The sequence below is a fragment of the Artibeus jamaicensis genome, unplaced genomic scaffold (assembly GCF_021234435.1).
Source record: "Artibeus jamaicensis isolate MK-2021 breed Jamaican fruit bat unplaced genomic scaffold, CSHL_Jam_final scaffold_614, whole genome shotgun sequence".
NCBI classification, from domain to species: Eukaryota; Metazoa; Chordata; class Mammalia; order Chiroptera; family Phyllostomidae; genus Artibeus; species Artibeus jamaicensis.
Window position 1 is genome coordinate 6211138 of NW_026522050.1, and position 14586 is coordinate 6225723.

Consider the following 14586-nt stretch of genomic DNA (forward strand, 5'->3'; position numbering starts at 1 on the left):
TTCCCCTCTAAAGATAAATAAATAAAATATTAAAAAAATAAAAATACTTCTATTAAAAAAAAATTCTTGAGACAAAGGATGCCAGCGTGGGCTCTCTCTGGAGCACACCCACGCCTTTTTTTTGGACATGAACTTTTTACTTTGTTTCTCCTAAACTCTTGGGGTCCCCAAGAGACTTGCAACCAGGGCAGCAAGGACCAGTGGGCAGCAGCAGCTCCTCCTGGGCTTACTCCCTGCATCTGCCTGCAAGGCCCCTTTTCCCCGACTTCCCAGGGAGCTCACGGCAGCCCCACTTGGCTCCCTTCTGTCACTGTGGCTTTTACTTCTCAGTGAGTTCATGCAGCCCGGTGTGGGCCACTCCTTTCCTACCACATTTCTAGGGAGACAAAGCAGAGCAAGGCCTGTTGCTTCTTTTACCCTATGCTCTTCCTTCGTTCCACTGTCCCCGGCTTTAATAAATATACTCTCAGAATCAGCTGGGCTTGGGCTGTGAAATTTTTCCTGCACCAAGGCAGGAACTCATGCACTACAGGCCAGCCTGAGGCAGGCCTGCTCTGGTTCTGGCCTGTTTTGGGTGGCATAAACAACTATTTTTTCCTCCCAAACTGATAACTACTCTATCAGGTTCTTAAGTATCCTCCAGGTTTGTCTCTAACATGCAAACATAAATGTATGTACTGTCATCTTTAAACATACTACTGAGGTGTCATACGGCCCCTAGTGTCTGAAGCGTATGCCCCCACGCCGACTCTTTCAGGTGGTCTCTGTGACATCCTGGCAATGACAGAGCTGCCAGAAAGAAACTTCCTGCCTCATCCAAAGGCTGAAGATGACACTGTTCCCTGTGAAGTCCCTGGAAGGGTCCTGGGAACCAGGCATAGTCACACCTTCCAGACAGGTACACATCTATGACTGCAACGTCCACAGCCATCAAGGGGCCTGGAAAACCCGGACCCAGGGGGAAGGAAGAAAAAGAGAGGTCCAAGAGATAGGAAGTTAGCAAGTGCAAAGACACTGAAGAGCAGGGGCTCCTTACAGGGCTAGGTGGCTAAAACAGCTGGTGAGGCTGGCCAGGCCAGAAGAAACTTGGAAACCTGGAGAGGCGAGGCCTGCAGGGCAGTGAGGCCTGCAGGGCAGCTCGACCTGCCCTCTTGCTCTACGGCAGCAGCTCAGACTTTGCTCCAGGCAGGCTCTGCCGCGAGGGATGGTGGGCCTGGTATCGCAAAGCCCTCATTTTTCAAGAATAAAAATGTCAGCCCTGGCTGGCTTAGCTCAGTGGATTGAGCACGGGCTGCAAACCTGAGGGTTGCCAGTTTGATTCCCAGTCAGGACACATAACTGGGTTGCAGGCCAGGTCCCCAGTGGGGGCCATGTGAGAGGCAACCACACACTGATGTTTCTCTCCCTCTCTTTCTTCTTCCCTTCCCCTCTCTCTAACAATTAAAAAAAAAACTATTTTAAATAAATAAATACAAACAAAATATTCAAAAAAAGAATAAAAATGGTAATGTAAAAAACCTTTTAATTTTAAAAAGAGAATATTGTTAAATGTAAATGTTCTCTGGTTTTGAAGAGGTAGTTTATTCACATTGTTCAAAGATTTAAAAGGAAATGGGGTTCATAGTGAGCAGTTTTCCTTCCCTTGCTATACTCAGTCGCCTAGTCGCCCTCCCCAGGGACTCAGGGGATGTTGAATCCCTCCAGACCTGCTGCAGGCACACGAAGGCGAATATTCCAGCATGATTATAACTATCACATATTGTCCAAAATCAATTCCTTACTCCATCCACTACCATTAGCCCCATTTTATAGATGAAGAAATGGAGGCACAGACAGGCTAAGGTTATTCAGACAATAACGGTAGAGCTGAGGTTGAATCCTGGTCATTGATACATGGGAGCTACAATTTTCAACGTTCTCCACTTCTGTGAGCTTAGCCTCCCAGCAATCCTGGGAAGCAGGTGGGAGGTTCCATGGCTCGCCCAAGGCCATGCCGCCCTGGGGACAGATGTGGAAGTGAAGTTCAGGGCTCCTCAGGGCTCATCCTGCCACACACTCAAAGGTCTGCATTGTGTCAGGACGAGAAGGCGGTGCACATGGGTCTCCCAGTTGTGTGGGCAGTTAGGGTCCATCCCAGGACAGGGAGGCTGGGCTAAATCCATGACTCTGAAATCATGTCACTTAGCAGGGTTTCTGGAAGAGGAAGGAAGGAGAGTCACAAAACTTTGGACAGACTAGGCTCCGCATATGGAGCTACTTTCCGGTTCCATGTGTACCGACCACCTCTACACCTTTGCTCACAGTTCCCTCGTCTGGGAACACTCTCGTCCCCAGTTCTTACTCCAGCTAACTCACCATGCTTTGCAATGCACCTGGGTTTTTATCTCTTCCAGGAAACCTTGCTCCTTTCTGAGGCTGCATCCGGTGACCCTCCAGGCTCTCCCTACATCCTCAAGCTTAGCACTTGGTACTAGAAATGCAGGGGCTGCCCTGGCTGGGTAGCTCAGTTGGTTGGAGCGTCACCCTCATGGTCACGGTGCTAAGGTAGCGGGTCCCATCCCTGGTCAGAGCACATACAGGAATCAACCAATGAATGCATAAATGAGTGGAGGAGCACATCTCTTACTCTCCCTTCCTCTTTCGCAAATCAATACATAAAGAAATAAATAAAATAAAAATGTAAGGCTGTGTTCTTACCCTCCTCAAGGGCAGGATGGGACCCCTCACTCTCATTGTGCTAATTCCCTGAAAGTTAGTGCCTGACACTCCACAGTACACAAAACGCATGTGAACTGAGGTGAGTGACCAGGGGTAGGGTCAAACACCTCGATTCCCTCATCACTACCTAGATTAAGGGACTGTGGACAGTGTGCTATTCATTCCTGGCATACAGAGGGTGCCTGGTTAAAGTTTATCGGCTTGAATTAAACAACTAATCGTTCTGCAAATACATCGCACATCTGAGCAGAGAAGTCATTCGATTTCAGATTCCACGAAACTTAGATAAAAACTACATGAGATAGTGAGCGCAGAACTCAAAATAGGGGCTCAAAACATGCCGAATTCTTTTCTCATCTGGACCGAACGAAAGCGCTGGGGGTGAGGAAGACGGGTTCAATCCTCCCAGTAGTCTCGTTATTACTAGGATATTCCTCCGCGAATGTTGCTCGGGGCTCAGGGGCTGCTCTTCCACTGTGGCCTCAGATCCTGGCTGGGGCAGGGGTCTCTGCCCTAGAGCCCCTGCAGGGTGTGAAAGACCGATGGTGAAATAGGGAGGCTCCTGAAGTCTGTCGTGGGGCTGCCCCCACCCAACTGTTTTCCCAGTTGGCACCTAGTAGGCACTTACTAAATATTAAACCTAATAAAGGACCCAAACCTCAAAGATTGAGGATGGGTCCAACAGCGTCCCCTCGCGGTGCTGTGCACAATCCAGCCGTCGCCTGGGAGAAATGACCCTGCAATTTGCCACTGAAGACTGGACCGCACAAACTGCAAGGGGGAGGGGCCCTTGGGGGGCATATAGCCTACATCGCCCCCCACCCGTTTTTGGAGGTGGGGTACGGGGCCCAGATGGGGGAAATGACTCGTCCAAGGGGCTCCGGGAGCTGGCTGGGGGAGCTCTCTGCGGCGATTTGAGGGTGGAGACGGCCGAGCGATCTGTCGCGAGCTGCGCGTGTGGAGCCAGCGTCCTGCAAAGACAGGCGAGTGAGTGTCTGGGGAGGCGGGAGATGGGGGGCTCCGAGCGCGGCCCTTGGCGACAGAGTGGAACCAGAACCCAGATGGGCGGACACCAGCGCGCACCTCCGAGCGCTCGCCGCTTGGTGCACGGCGCCCCCCAGCGGGACGCCCGGGCCCGGCCACGCTGCGTGCCCGACGGAGAGCGCGAGTGGCGGGGGCCCGAGCCCACCGCGCCAGAGAGCGGGCCGGGCCCAGTCGTCCCCCGCCCTCCGCGGCTTCCCGAGATCAGCGGAGAAGGACGGAGCGGGTTCCCTCGCCCCCGCGTGCGCGCGGGCGGGGTTTCCGGAGGTGGGGTGCTCGGGGCGGGGCGCGCCGGGCCGCGGGCGGGCGTACACCGCCGCTGAGTCGCCGGAGCGCACACTCGGACCCGAGATGACGGCGAGCAAGCGGGCGGCGAAGGTAACGAACTGCCTGTACACTGACCCTTTTCTCAAGGCTCCCCTCGCCCTCCCCAGTTCCTCCTCCCTCCATCCTTCCCCCGGGCTCTCCGACAGCATTTGTTTGTCCGGGTTCCGGGGCTGGCTGAACCCTCTTATCTCCTCCCTCTCCCGGTGGGTCTGCGAGTGGGGCCAGAGCAGGAGTTTTGGGGGTGTCTAGTGGCATATCGGGCGGAGGTGTCACTGGCTCCCTGAGCAGTAATGAAGATGGGGATGAGCCAGCTTCCTCCAGCTGGTTTTGGTTTCCCTTCACCTGCTAGAAACTTGTGATAACAATTGCTTGCGTCTCGGGTACTGAAGGGTTCCTCGGGTGAGGTAGGTGGGGTGGCGTGGATTATGAACCAGGACAAGGTCCTTGCCTTGGAATAGCCCGGGACCCGCCCTCTAACTTGGCACCTACATTACCGAGAATACCGAGGCGAAGTCCGGGGTGCTGAGTAGGAGTCAGGAGCATTGTTCCCTGGGTATTCTGGGGAGAAAAAGATGCCAAGGTGGACCTGGAAGGAGTCCTGGAGTAGGTGGCATGCATCCATTTGTTGTACAAATGTTGAATGCCTGCTGTGTGCTACCTCCTGTTCAGAGAGGAGCACACAAATCCTGCCTTCGCAGAATTCTCCAGAATTAGAGGTTCATAGCAAAACAGGTCAGAGGGTCATTCCAGCCAAGTGGGAAAGAGCAAGGTGTTATTTGGTATTGACCCCACTGGCACCATTAAGTGCCAAGCAGTTTACATTAGTTATTTCTTCTGATTCTCACAGAACCCTGTGAGGTAAGTCATAGACCCCCATTTTACAGATGAGGAAATTGAGGCTCAGACGGAACCACTCAGTTGTCAGGGTCACCCAGTAGGGAGTGAAGGGGTGGGATTTGAGTCCAGGGGGCTGGGGTTCCCACCTGCAGGTTCCTTCAGTGGTCTCTCGACTTTCATTTTCTGTTCCTCTGAGCAGGTGATTCCCCAACAGGCCTTACAAAAGAGCTGTGTGTCTTTGTTTGGATTTCCACAGTCTCGGGCCTGGGGAAAGTTTTGGCAGAACTCATCTATAGCAGATAAAGTCCAAGTGTGCCCAGTGTTAGTAAGTCAGGAAATGTCCATGCCACAGCTTCTCCATTCATCCCTGGCCTTCACTGCTGCCAGAGTCACAGGTAATGTTGGAACTAGAACTTGGAGTAGCAGGTGCTTCCCAGATAAGTGAGGTAAAAGGTAAGTGAGGATCATAGACTCTGGGCAGAAGCAGTTTGTTGGCATGAATAGAGATAGAGTATGTGCTGAATGGGGAACAGGGGTGTGCTTATACATTGGGGGGCAGGTAAAGTTCAGGTAGTCCACAGTGTTAAGGGACCCCTCTCCAACTGTGGATGGGCTTTGGGTAGCTTTCTCTCTGCCTTTGTTTACACTAGGGTGTCTCAACCTTGTCACCGCTGACATTTGGGGCCAGATCATTTTTTGTAGGATGTTCATGAGCATCCCTGGCCTCTCCCCGCTAAATGCCAGTAGCATCCCCATTCATGACAACCAAAATTGGATGTAGACCTTGCCACGTGTCCTCTGTGGGGAGGGGAGGATGGCTAAAGATGCCCTTAGTGTAGAACCAGAGGTTATACCCATTCTAGAGGATATGACCTGCCCTTGAATGTCTTTGAATCTTTAAATTGTCTCCCACCAAAAAATGTCTGTTGTCCCACAGGATGGCCCCTGAAAGGGAGAGGGTTCCGTGATCAAAATGCATTTTGAGAAGTACTGCATGCTGTGGGCTCCCATCCTGGAGATTCAGGGCCCACAGCAGCATATTAAAGACTTGGGAGTCCTGCCGTAGAGAAGTCTGTTTAGCCTAGTGTTTCCCAGTGCATTCGACCATGGGACCCTTTTCCTGTAGGTCACCACTGACCTTGCCTGAGACACACGTACACATTTGCTCTGATGGGGCCCTCTGCCTTGGGGCCTCTCCCTTCTCTGAAGGGAAGGGTTCCTTTTATTCTGCATGGCCCGGCTCAATGTCACCTTCCGTGAAGGTGTCCCCTCTTCTCCTTCCCCACTGTGTCTGCGCACATTGGCCACATAGTCACACCCTTAGTTCCTCCATTGCTTCAATGACGTTCTTGAGGATTGGGCCCTGTCTTGGTCAGGTGTTAATAATAGAGGGTGCTCTGGAGAGGGCTGCTGGGAGAACTCAGTGATGTCCAGGTGACTGGGCCACTTTTCTAGGAAGGCGAGTCCCTCCTGTCCCCTGGTTTCTCTGATGGTTGTGAGACTTCTGCTTTGCTGCGGTCTGTCTGAGCCTTCTCCCTTCCCTCGCCCTGGGGTGGAGGGATCTGACAGGCACAGGGTGATGTCTCTGTTGCCATGAGCCCGGTGGGGACACACCGTCCTGCTGGACCCTCAGTGGATGCGATGGAGGGAGGGGGGCAGGGTGTTGGAGCCTTGTGACTCTCTAGGAAAAGAACTGGAGAATGCTTTCAGGACAAAGGACTCCTAAGAGAGCTGACTCCCAAGTTGTAGCACCTGGAGGCAGTGACCTTCATCATCCCTCCATCTAGCCACCGACATTGGTGCGTGAGGCTCATACCCGATAAGTCACTTAAAGCACCAAGCACCAGGCCTGATGCATGCTGAGTGCTCAGTAAATGGGGGCTCCACCTTTGGGACTCAGGGCAGCTGTGCTGGGGTGGGGGAGGCAGCCGGAGTAGGGGAGCCTAGGCCCACTGCCCCTCGCTCTGTCCCTCAGGAGCTGGAGGACCTTCAGAAGGATCTTCCCTGCTTCCTGAGGAACCTGTTCAGTGAAGACACCGACGTCCTGGTGTGGCATGCACTTCTCCTGCCCGTGAGTGTCCCTGGGATGGGTGACGTAGGCCAGGGTCCTGGGTGGGGATGGGTAGGACTGGGCAAGAATTTTTTCTGCCTTAGAGTCCTTTTTTTTACTGCCTTTCACATTTGGTAGAGGGGGTCTTTCTCTGGATTGATTGTGTTCCAGTTTGAGGCAGAAGAAGCTAAAAGAATTTTGGACTTAGGAGGAGACCCCTTCCTTAAACCAGGAGCCATCAAGCTCACCACAGAAATTTCAGCAAAGAAACAGCATCCCCCCCAAAAAATCTCTTTTTTTGTAGCTAAATTTATTTGTTTTTAAAATGTATGTATTTATTAACTATATTTTTCAAAAACAGTTTACACACAGTATTACTTTGTATTAGTTTTAGGTGTACGGCATGGTGGTTAGATGAGAAGATCACAGGCTTTACAAAGGGCTCCCCCCGGGGTATTCCCAGCGCCCACCTGGCCCCACCCACAGTCACTACAACGTCACTGACTGTGTTTCCTACGCTGCACCTTCCCTCCCGTGACTCTTCAGTAATTGCCCACTTGCGCTCCTCGATCCCTTCACCATTCTCACCCAGCCCCTCAACCCCCTGCTCCTTGGCAACCATCCATCTGTTCTCTGGATCTGTGAGTGTGTTTCAATTTTGTTTGTTTGTTTTGTTTATTAGATTCCACTTATAAGTGAAATCGTATGGTATTTGTCTTTGTCTGACTTATTTCACTTAGCATAATGCCTTCTAGCTCGTCCATGCTATTGTAAATGGTGAGATTTTATTCTTAAAAAAAAAAAAGAAGCCCTGACCAGTGTGGTTCTCTTGGTCAGACACATACCACAAAATGAAAGGTCACCAGTTTGGTTCCTGGTCAGGGCACATGCCTGGGTTTCGGGGTCAGTCCCCGGTCGGGGTGCGTACAAGAGGAGGAAGATCAATGTTTCTCTCTCAGGCTGATGTTTCTCTTCCTCTCTTTCTTCCTCTCTTCCCCTCTCTCTAAACATACATAAATAAAATCTAAAAAAAAAGAATTCTTGGACCTTTCTTAAGGGATAGGGGTGAACTTCCTGTTTCCCTTGATTGGCGGTGGGTAGTTTCCCAATTTACGTGGACCTCCAAGTGTTCTGCAGGGGTTTGTTACAGCGAGACCGTCAGTGAAGCTGACATCTTATACGCAAGAGGCTGTCAGATTAAAGCACATTTCATCCGATATCCTGAAGGGGTCAGGGATAATGGACACAAAGATGCCCATTAATTATATTGGAGTAGTGTTGTTCAGATTTTGAAGTTCACAGAGAGGATGCCACAGTCCTCCTTCCATGAGGCCTCACCCTTGGCCTTGTTGGTGCCTGCCAGGTCCCAGCCCCATCTTGTTATCAAGAACACAAAAGCTGACACATTCCATCTGCCCAGTAGTCACCCCTGCCGCTGACTTCAGACACACCCAAGACAGCCGCTATGGCTTCGGTTTCACCTTCTGCTAAGGAGGAGGAGCTCTCTTAAAGCCTCGACTCTACTTAAGAATGTATGCTGTTCTGGCAGTCTCTGCCCTGTCTCCTCTCTCACTAAGGTCCTGAAAAGGTCTGGAGCTTGGCACCAGCCTGGAACGGGGCACCAGCTCCGTGCTGGGGTCATCCAAGCTCTGGGGTTCCTCTGTCTTGGGGTGTAGAGTGGTGTCCGTGTGTGGAGATGCAGAGTCAACAGTGCTGGGTTCCCGTCCCGGCACTGCCAGTGTGGCCCTGGGCAGGTTACTTACCTCTACTGAACTGGAGCTTCCTCACCTGGAAATGGAGGTGCTGACGGTCAGGAGTTTGCATAATACTTATCCTGATAGCTAACACATATGTAGTGCTTGCTGTGTGCCAGGCCCTGCCCTAAGCCCTCAGCATGAATTAACTCATTTAATCTTCACATAAGCCCTATGAAGAAGTAGTAGTATTCCCATATGGAAGCACAGAGAGGTTAAGTTACTTACCTAAGGTCACACAGCCTGTGAGTAGCAGAGCCAAGATTCACACCCAGGCCACATGGCTCCAGAGCCCATGTGACCCCTGCACTCTGCTGCACGGGCTAATGCGTGTCATGCCCTCCACACAGGGCAGCACAGAGTAGGTGCTCAGGCAAGCCTTTAGTTTGCTTAGACTCTGGAGGGTTTCCTGCTGGGGCCTAGCAGCCTCCAGCCCTTGGTCCCTCAGACCCTGCATGATTTAAAGCATTTCTTAATGTTTTAAATCATGGTAAATACCCATAACAGCATTTACCATCTTAACCGTTTTTATATGTTTGGTTCAGTGGCACTAAGTGCATCACATTCGTGTGTAGCCATCACCCCGTCCACCTCCTGAACTCTCTCATCTTCCCAAAACTCTGCACCCGTGAGATTCCCCATTCCTCATTCCTTCCTCCCCATTCCTTCCTCCCTCTCGTCCCTGGTAACTAGTTTTCCAGTTCCTGTCTACGCATTTGACTATTCTAGGTACCTCACAAAAGTGGGATCATTCAAAATGTGGTTTTGTGGGGGGGTCCAGCTTATTTCACTCAGCATAATGTCTTCAGGGTTCGTCCATGCTGTGGCCTTGTCAGATTTTCTTTCCTTTTTATATATTTTTTAAGATTTTATTTATTTTTACAGAGGAGATGAGAGGAAGAAAGAGAGGGAGAGAAACATCAATGTGTGGTTGCCTCTTAAGCACCCCCTACCGGGGGCCTGGCCCACACCCCAGGCATGTACCCTGACTGGTAATCAAACTGGTGACCCTTTGGTTCACAGGCCAGTGCTCAATCCACTGAGCCACACCAGCCAGGGCTAGAATTTCCTTCTTTTTTAAAGCTGAATAACATCCCATTGTGTACCCATGCCCTGCATTGCTTGTGTGTTCATTCACAGATGGGTGGGTTGTTTCAACTGCTTGCTGCTGTGAATCGTGCTGCTGGGCTCGTGGGTGTGTGAATAATACCTGTTTGAGTCCCTGCTTTCAATTCTGAGTGTATGCCCGGAGATGGAGTTGCGAGGTCATGTGGCAGTTCTGCTTAATTGTTTGAGGAATCTCCGTACAGTTTCCTACAGTGGCTTCCCTGGTTTACATCCCCAGCGCCCTGAATTCTTATGGTCCCCTCACTCTCCCTGTTTCCTTGCCCCAATGATGGTGTTCTCCTGTGCTTGCTAACAGAGGGAGTCCTGACACATGTCCTTCTCCTCCTCCATGGATGGGCCTTGAAGGCAGACGGGTAAAGACCAATAGTGTATGATCTCAGTTACACGAGGAGTCTGAAAACAAAGAACAAAAGACCCCAGACTCCCAGGAGAAGCGGTCAGACTTGGGTTACCAGAGGCAGAAGGCGGAGGGAGGGGGGAATGAACGGTCAAAACATACAAATGTCCAGGTATAAGATGGAAGTAAGTCCTAGGGACGCAACGCATGACATAATGTCTGGAGTCAACACTGCTGTGTGAGGTACAGAGAGTCATTACGGGAGTACAGTTCTCATCGCAAGGAGAACACACTTTTTCTTTTTTCTTCTTTTCTTTTTATTGTATCTATATGAGAAGATGTGTGTTTGTGGGGGCGACTTTCCTCGCAAGTCCCCCCAGTTGCCACGGATGAGAGTAAATATGACCGAGACAGGACGTGATCTGCTTGGGGAGGAGAAGTGAGCAGTGGCCAGTTTCTCCGAGGAGAAAAAGGCCCTGAGCCCCCTTCTCCAGGGCCTTTATTGGGTTCTAATACACAGGAATACAGGGTGGCAAGGATCAAACAGTAGATAACATTTCAAAGAAATCTGAGGGCTTACTATGAGTCAGAGTCTGTCAGGAACAGAGTTTTAGGATTTCTCACTTGAACCCTTAACATATGAATGAAAGCAGAGCAGATTTCACAGGTTTATCAGGCAGTCTTTGTGACGCCAGATTTTTCCCCAGGACACACTCTAGCAAGGCAAGGAGCTGCACCTCTCCCCAACAGGTATTCAGGCTTAGTTAAGGGGATTAGAGCCAGGAAGCACTTCTTCCAGACAACATGGGGGCTATGTTAAAGCAGGGAGCGGGGCGGGAGAGTCTATTGCTCTTTCTTTGTTGCAGCTCCCCCCCCCCCCAGTCCTTCCATGAAGGCCTCCCAAGTGATCAAATCTGGCTTAGGTTGTCCCCCGCTGTGAGGGGTCTTACCTGTCATTGACTTCCAACCAAGTTTTGGGGGTAGGGAGAGGAAACTGAGGCAGCGTTTGCTACCAGAGACAAGCTTTGTCTTCTGTGGCTGGCACGCCAAAGGTCGTCCCTTGCCCTAAGCCACAAGGGGTTGAGATACAATTCCTAGAACCAGGCAGAGTGGTCTACAACATGTGTTAGCTGAACCTGTTATGGTAATTATTTCACAATATATGTAAATCAAACCATATGCCGTGTGCCTTAAACTTATACAGTGATTCAATTATTTCTCAATAAAACTGGGGAAAAGTTAATTACCAATAAAAAAAAAGCTGAGGTGGTCATTGGAGCTCATCTACTCAAATTTTACCCATTTTTCAAATGAGGAAACTGAGGCCTAGAGGTGAGAGGCCCTGGCCTGGGTTACACAGCAAAAGTCAGGATTAGACTTTTGGGACTCCTCCCCCGCCTAGTTCTTTTCTGATTCCAGTCTCCCACTAATCCCTGAATGCAGGCATGGAGTAGGGGAGGCCTGGGACCCTGGGGTTGGAGCAGGAAAGGGGGAAACCTGACCAAGTCTCCGGGAGAAAAACATCCTCCTGGGCAGCCCTGCCTCGGAACAGAACATCTTCACCTTTTTTCTTGTGCAGGAGTTGCCACCCTACAACCTCAAGGCCTTCAACCTGCGCATCAATTTCCCCAGGGAATATCCGTTAAGGCCGCCCACAGTGATATTCACAACCCCAATCTACCACCCCAACGTGGACCTTGAAGGTCGGGTGTGCCTGCCCATCATCAGCAACCAGCACTGGAATCCCCGAACGAAGGCCTCCCGAGGTGGGCGGGGCCGTGCCTGTCACGAGGCCTTATCATGCGGGAGGGGTTACGGGACTGGAGATAGAAAAGTTTGAGAGAGAGGAGGTTAAATGTATGGGTCTCAGAGGAGTGGGGGCATCAGATAGGAGGGATGTACCCTGAGACCCCTGCTCCCGCCTCTGGTCTCACACCTGGGCAGGTGTGTCAGCACGTGGGTTGGGAGAGAGAAGCAGTGGGGCCACTGGGGGCAGGGCTTCGAAAGGAAGGCCACTGCTGCGTGTGTGGGCCTTGGCGACGACTCCGCTCCTTCTCAGGGCTCTGCGCCCTAAATGGCCGTTCAGGGGATTGCCCAGTGATGAGAATCCATTTCACTTAATTAAGCCCTTATGCCTTCACCCCCCCTGACTTCATTTAGTACCCCGAGCAACCCCACCAGATGGTGCTCCCATTCGCCCCACTCAGTAGCTGAGCACAGAGGGGTGAAGCACTTCCTACTTTCCCTGTAGCTGGTGGGGGGCAGCACGGGATGCAGAGCAGGCTTGGCTGATGGGCGAGCGTGGTGCTAGCCAGCAGGACCCCTGGCTGTGGTGTTGTGTGGCTGCACTGTCCTCTCCCATCAGGGACTTTCAGTGCTTAGCCACACGTGGCTTTTGAACACTTAAAATGTGGACAATTCGACCAAGGAACTGAGTTCCTAATTGTAGTTAATTTTAATTAATTTAAATTTAGGTAACTGTCTGTGGCTGGTGGCTTCAGTTGGTGTACCTCTGCACCAGCTCAGGAGTCCTTAGCCGCGGCAACAAGGACCCTGGGCTGGGGGTCAGGGTGGGAGGTGCTCCTTGGATGGCCTTCAAGGTCAGACCTCACAGGGTCTGTGAGGCTCCCATCTCAGAACTGTGTGCCTGTGCACGTGCCTGGGGAGCCGCCTTGTCCACACCAGGTTCCCAAAGGCGTCTGTGAAAGATTGGGAGCCATGGGCCAGTAGCGGTTTCCAGTCTTTAGCCTCAGAACCCTTTTGCCCAAATTAAGTTTATTTGGAATCTTAATATCAAGCAGGAAAGCGAGGGGTTCCTATTGAAAAGGGAGTGGGACCAAGACACCCCACCAGGGAACACAGTTTGAAAGCCACTGGTAGAGCCAGTCAGGGCTTTTGGCATCTTCAGCCAGGACAGTGAGAGGCATTTGACTTGGTTGTAGTCATCCTGAGAGATGGAACCTCCTTGGGGGTCCCCCAAGCAGTGCGCATAGAGTTTCAGGGGGATCTGGGGCTGGGCAGTCATCAGCTTCTTCCCAGAATTTTTCTCTCCATCCTGATGTCCTGACCTGGCCTCTCTCCCCAGTCCTGGAAGACCTCAACTTGCTGGTGAACCGCCTGGACCTGAACGAGCCCATGCGCCTGGAGCTTGCTCAACAGCTGAAGCAGACCCCGGAGCTGTTCTACAGGAGGGCCGAAGAGCACACCCTCGAGTTTGGAGAGCATCGGCCCTCCTAGCTCTGGTCTGCCCCACTGTGGGCATGATGGATGGACACACCACATGGCCTGGGGACAGAGCCCCTTGGTGGCCCATTCCCTGCTGTTTTTAAGGGCTTTTTTTCTCCTTAGGTTGTTACTCATTAGTCGTGTGTGGTATGTGCCGACCCAGTTCTAGTTTCACCTGGCCACAGGTGTGCTTTCCCACTCCCTGTCTCTGCCCCAGAGCTGGGCTCTTTAGGTTTGCAGAATCACAGGCCAGCTCTCCAGTGTTCTCTGACGTGGGGATCCTGGTCTTACTAGTTGCTCTATCTTGAGCTCACCTTCCAGGCCAGCTCACAGGAAATCAGCCCAGCAGCCAATACCCCTGGGGGCCTGAGGGGAGTGGGGGGGGGCAGGGCTGGGAGGCAGGGCCCATGGCGGGAGTCATTTGCAATTGGGTGATTGTTGATTACATGATTGAAATCAGCCAGGCTGCTGTTAAACCTTTTCCACTGATCATCACTAAGCGAAGAATCTGATCTCCGTGCTGGAAGTCTGACTACTTGGTTTTCCAAGCCACTTGGAATCTCATTAGGTTGCCCCTCCCTGGGGGCCGGGCCTCAGGGGGGACGCAGTGGCACCTCCAGCTTCCAGTCCAGGGGGCTCACAGAAATCACATGTTAGTCCAGCCATTAAAGCCACAGACAAGCTGCGAAGTCTGGCTCAGTGTTCGTGGACAGGGTGGGGGTAGGGGGAGAGGGGAGTGGTTTCATCGGAGATGACCCAGCTTCTCGTGAACTGACGGCCTCCAGCCTCGGGTAACCCCAGCTCTTGTGGGGCCACGAGGGACTAGGCCATCCTGGCCAGAGGGGCAGTCAACATCCACCCAGGGGTAATGTCCCCATTTTACAGATGAGGCACTGGAGGTACCGGGCCAGCAGTGGACCACCAGGTCACCTCCTGCCTCAGCACCATGCCTGCTGGTTTTTGTTTTTGTGTTTTTCCTGGGCTGTTCTTATCAGCACAACATTCTCCGAATGGCTGATAAAGCCAGACAGGATTATTAGCAGGACCTTATAATCAGCTCAGTATTGGGCAATGAGAGAACAAAAACAAGCCACACCTTCCTTTGGAGTTGGAAGGATTAACTCCACCTGAAGGAAGAGCTTTCTGGGGGCAATGGTTCTGAGCCACTG

At 51.8% G+C, this 14586-nt stretch overlaps 2 protein-coding genes across 12 annotated transcripts; one reads left to right on the forward strand and one right to left on the reverse strand.

Annotated features, from left to right (window-relative positions):
• Positions 1–1567: 1567 nt before the first annotated feature.
• On the reverse strand, positions 1568–4448 carry LOC128626511 (translation initiation factor IF-2-like). 5 transcript variants are annotated; one of them, XM_053659134.1, is made up of 3 exons: positions 3802–4448; positions 3562–3689; positions 1568–2193 (listed from the first exon to the last, which is right to left on the reverse strand). In XM_053659134.1, exons 1-3 carry the CDS (start codon positions 4233–4235, stop codon positions 2153–2155), a joined length of 603 nt encoding a protein of 200 aa, XP_053515109.1. In that variant the 5' UTR covers positions 4236–4448; the 3' UTR covers positions 1568–2152. The 5 variants fall into 5 exon arrangements, 4 of the variants coding, with proteins under 4 accessions (XP_053515109.1, XP_053515108.1, XP_053515106.1 ...); XR_008390475.1 differs by lacking the exon at positions 1568–2193 and adding an exon at positions 2640–3240 and having other exon boundaries at positions 3347–3689; positions 3802–3890; XM_053659131.1 differs by lacking the exon at positions 1568–2193 and adding an exon at positions 2640–3240.
• UBE2L6 (ubiquitin conjugating enzyme E2 L6) lies at positions 4049–14100 on the forward strand. 7 transcript variants are annotated; one of them, XM_053659137.1, is made up of 7 exons: positions 4056–4137; positions 5180–5318; positions 6609–6722; positions 6899–6994; positions 7362–7614; positions 11772–11958; positions 13278–14100. In XM_053659137.1, the coding sequence occupies exons 4-7, from the start codon at positions 6978–6980 to the stop codon at positions 13427–13429; spliced, it is 609 nt and encodes a 202-aa protein (XP_053515112.1). In that variant the 5' UTR covers positions 4056–4137; positions 5180–5318; positions 6609–6722; positions 6899–6977; the 3' UTR covers positions 13430–14100. The 7 variants fall into 7 exon arrangements, with proteins under 7 accessions (XP_053515110.1, XP_037019198.2, XP_053515112.1 ...); XM_053659136.1 differs by having other exon boundaries at positions 6634–6722; XM_053659138.1 differs by lacking the exon at positions 6609–6722.
• Positions 14101–14586: the final 486 nt, after the last annotated feature.

Bases quoted from the DNA above. Each gene is read 5' to 3' on its own strand.
- LOC128626511 (XM_053659131.1), bottom strand. From the start codon at position 4,235: ATGCTGTCGGAGAGCCCGGGGGAAGGATGGAGGGAGGAGGAACTGGGG. The intron at 3,690-3,801 runs GTGCGCGCTGGT...CTGTCTTTGCAG, and splicing joins CAAGCGGCGAGCGCTCGGAG to GACGCTGGCTCCACACGCGC. The intron at 3,241-3,561 runs GTACCCCACCTC...CACACCCTGCAG, and splicing joins ATTTCCCCCATCTGGGCCCC to GGGCTCTAGGGCAGAGACCC.
- UBE2L6 (XM_053659135.1), top strand. The intron at 7,615-11,771 runs GTGAGTGTGTTT...TTTCTTGTGCAG, and splicing joins TCCATCTGTTCTCTGGATCT to GAGTTGCCACCCTACAACCT. The intron at 11,959-13,277 runs GTGGGCGGGGCC...CTCTCTCCCCAG, and splicing joins CCGAACGAAGGCCTCCCGAG to TCCTGGAAGACCTCAACTTG.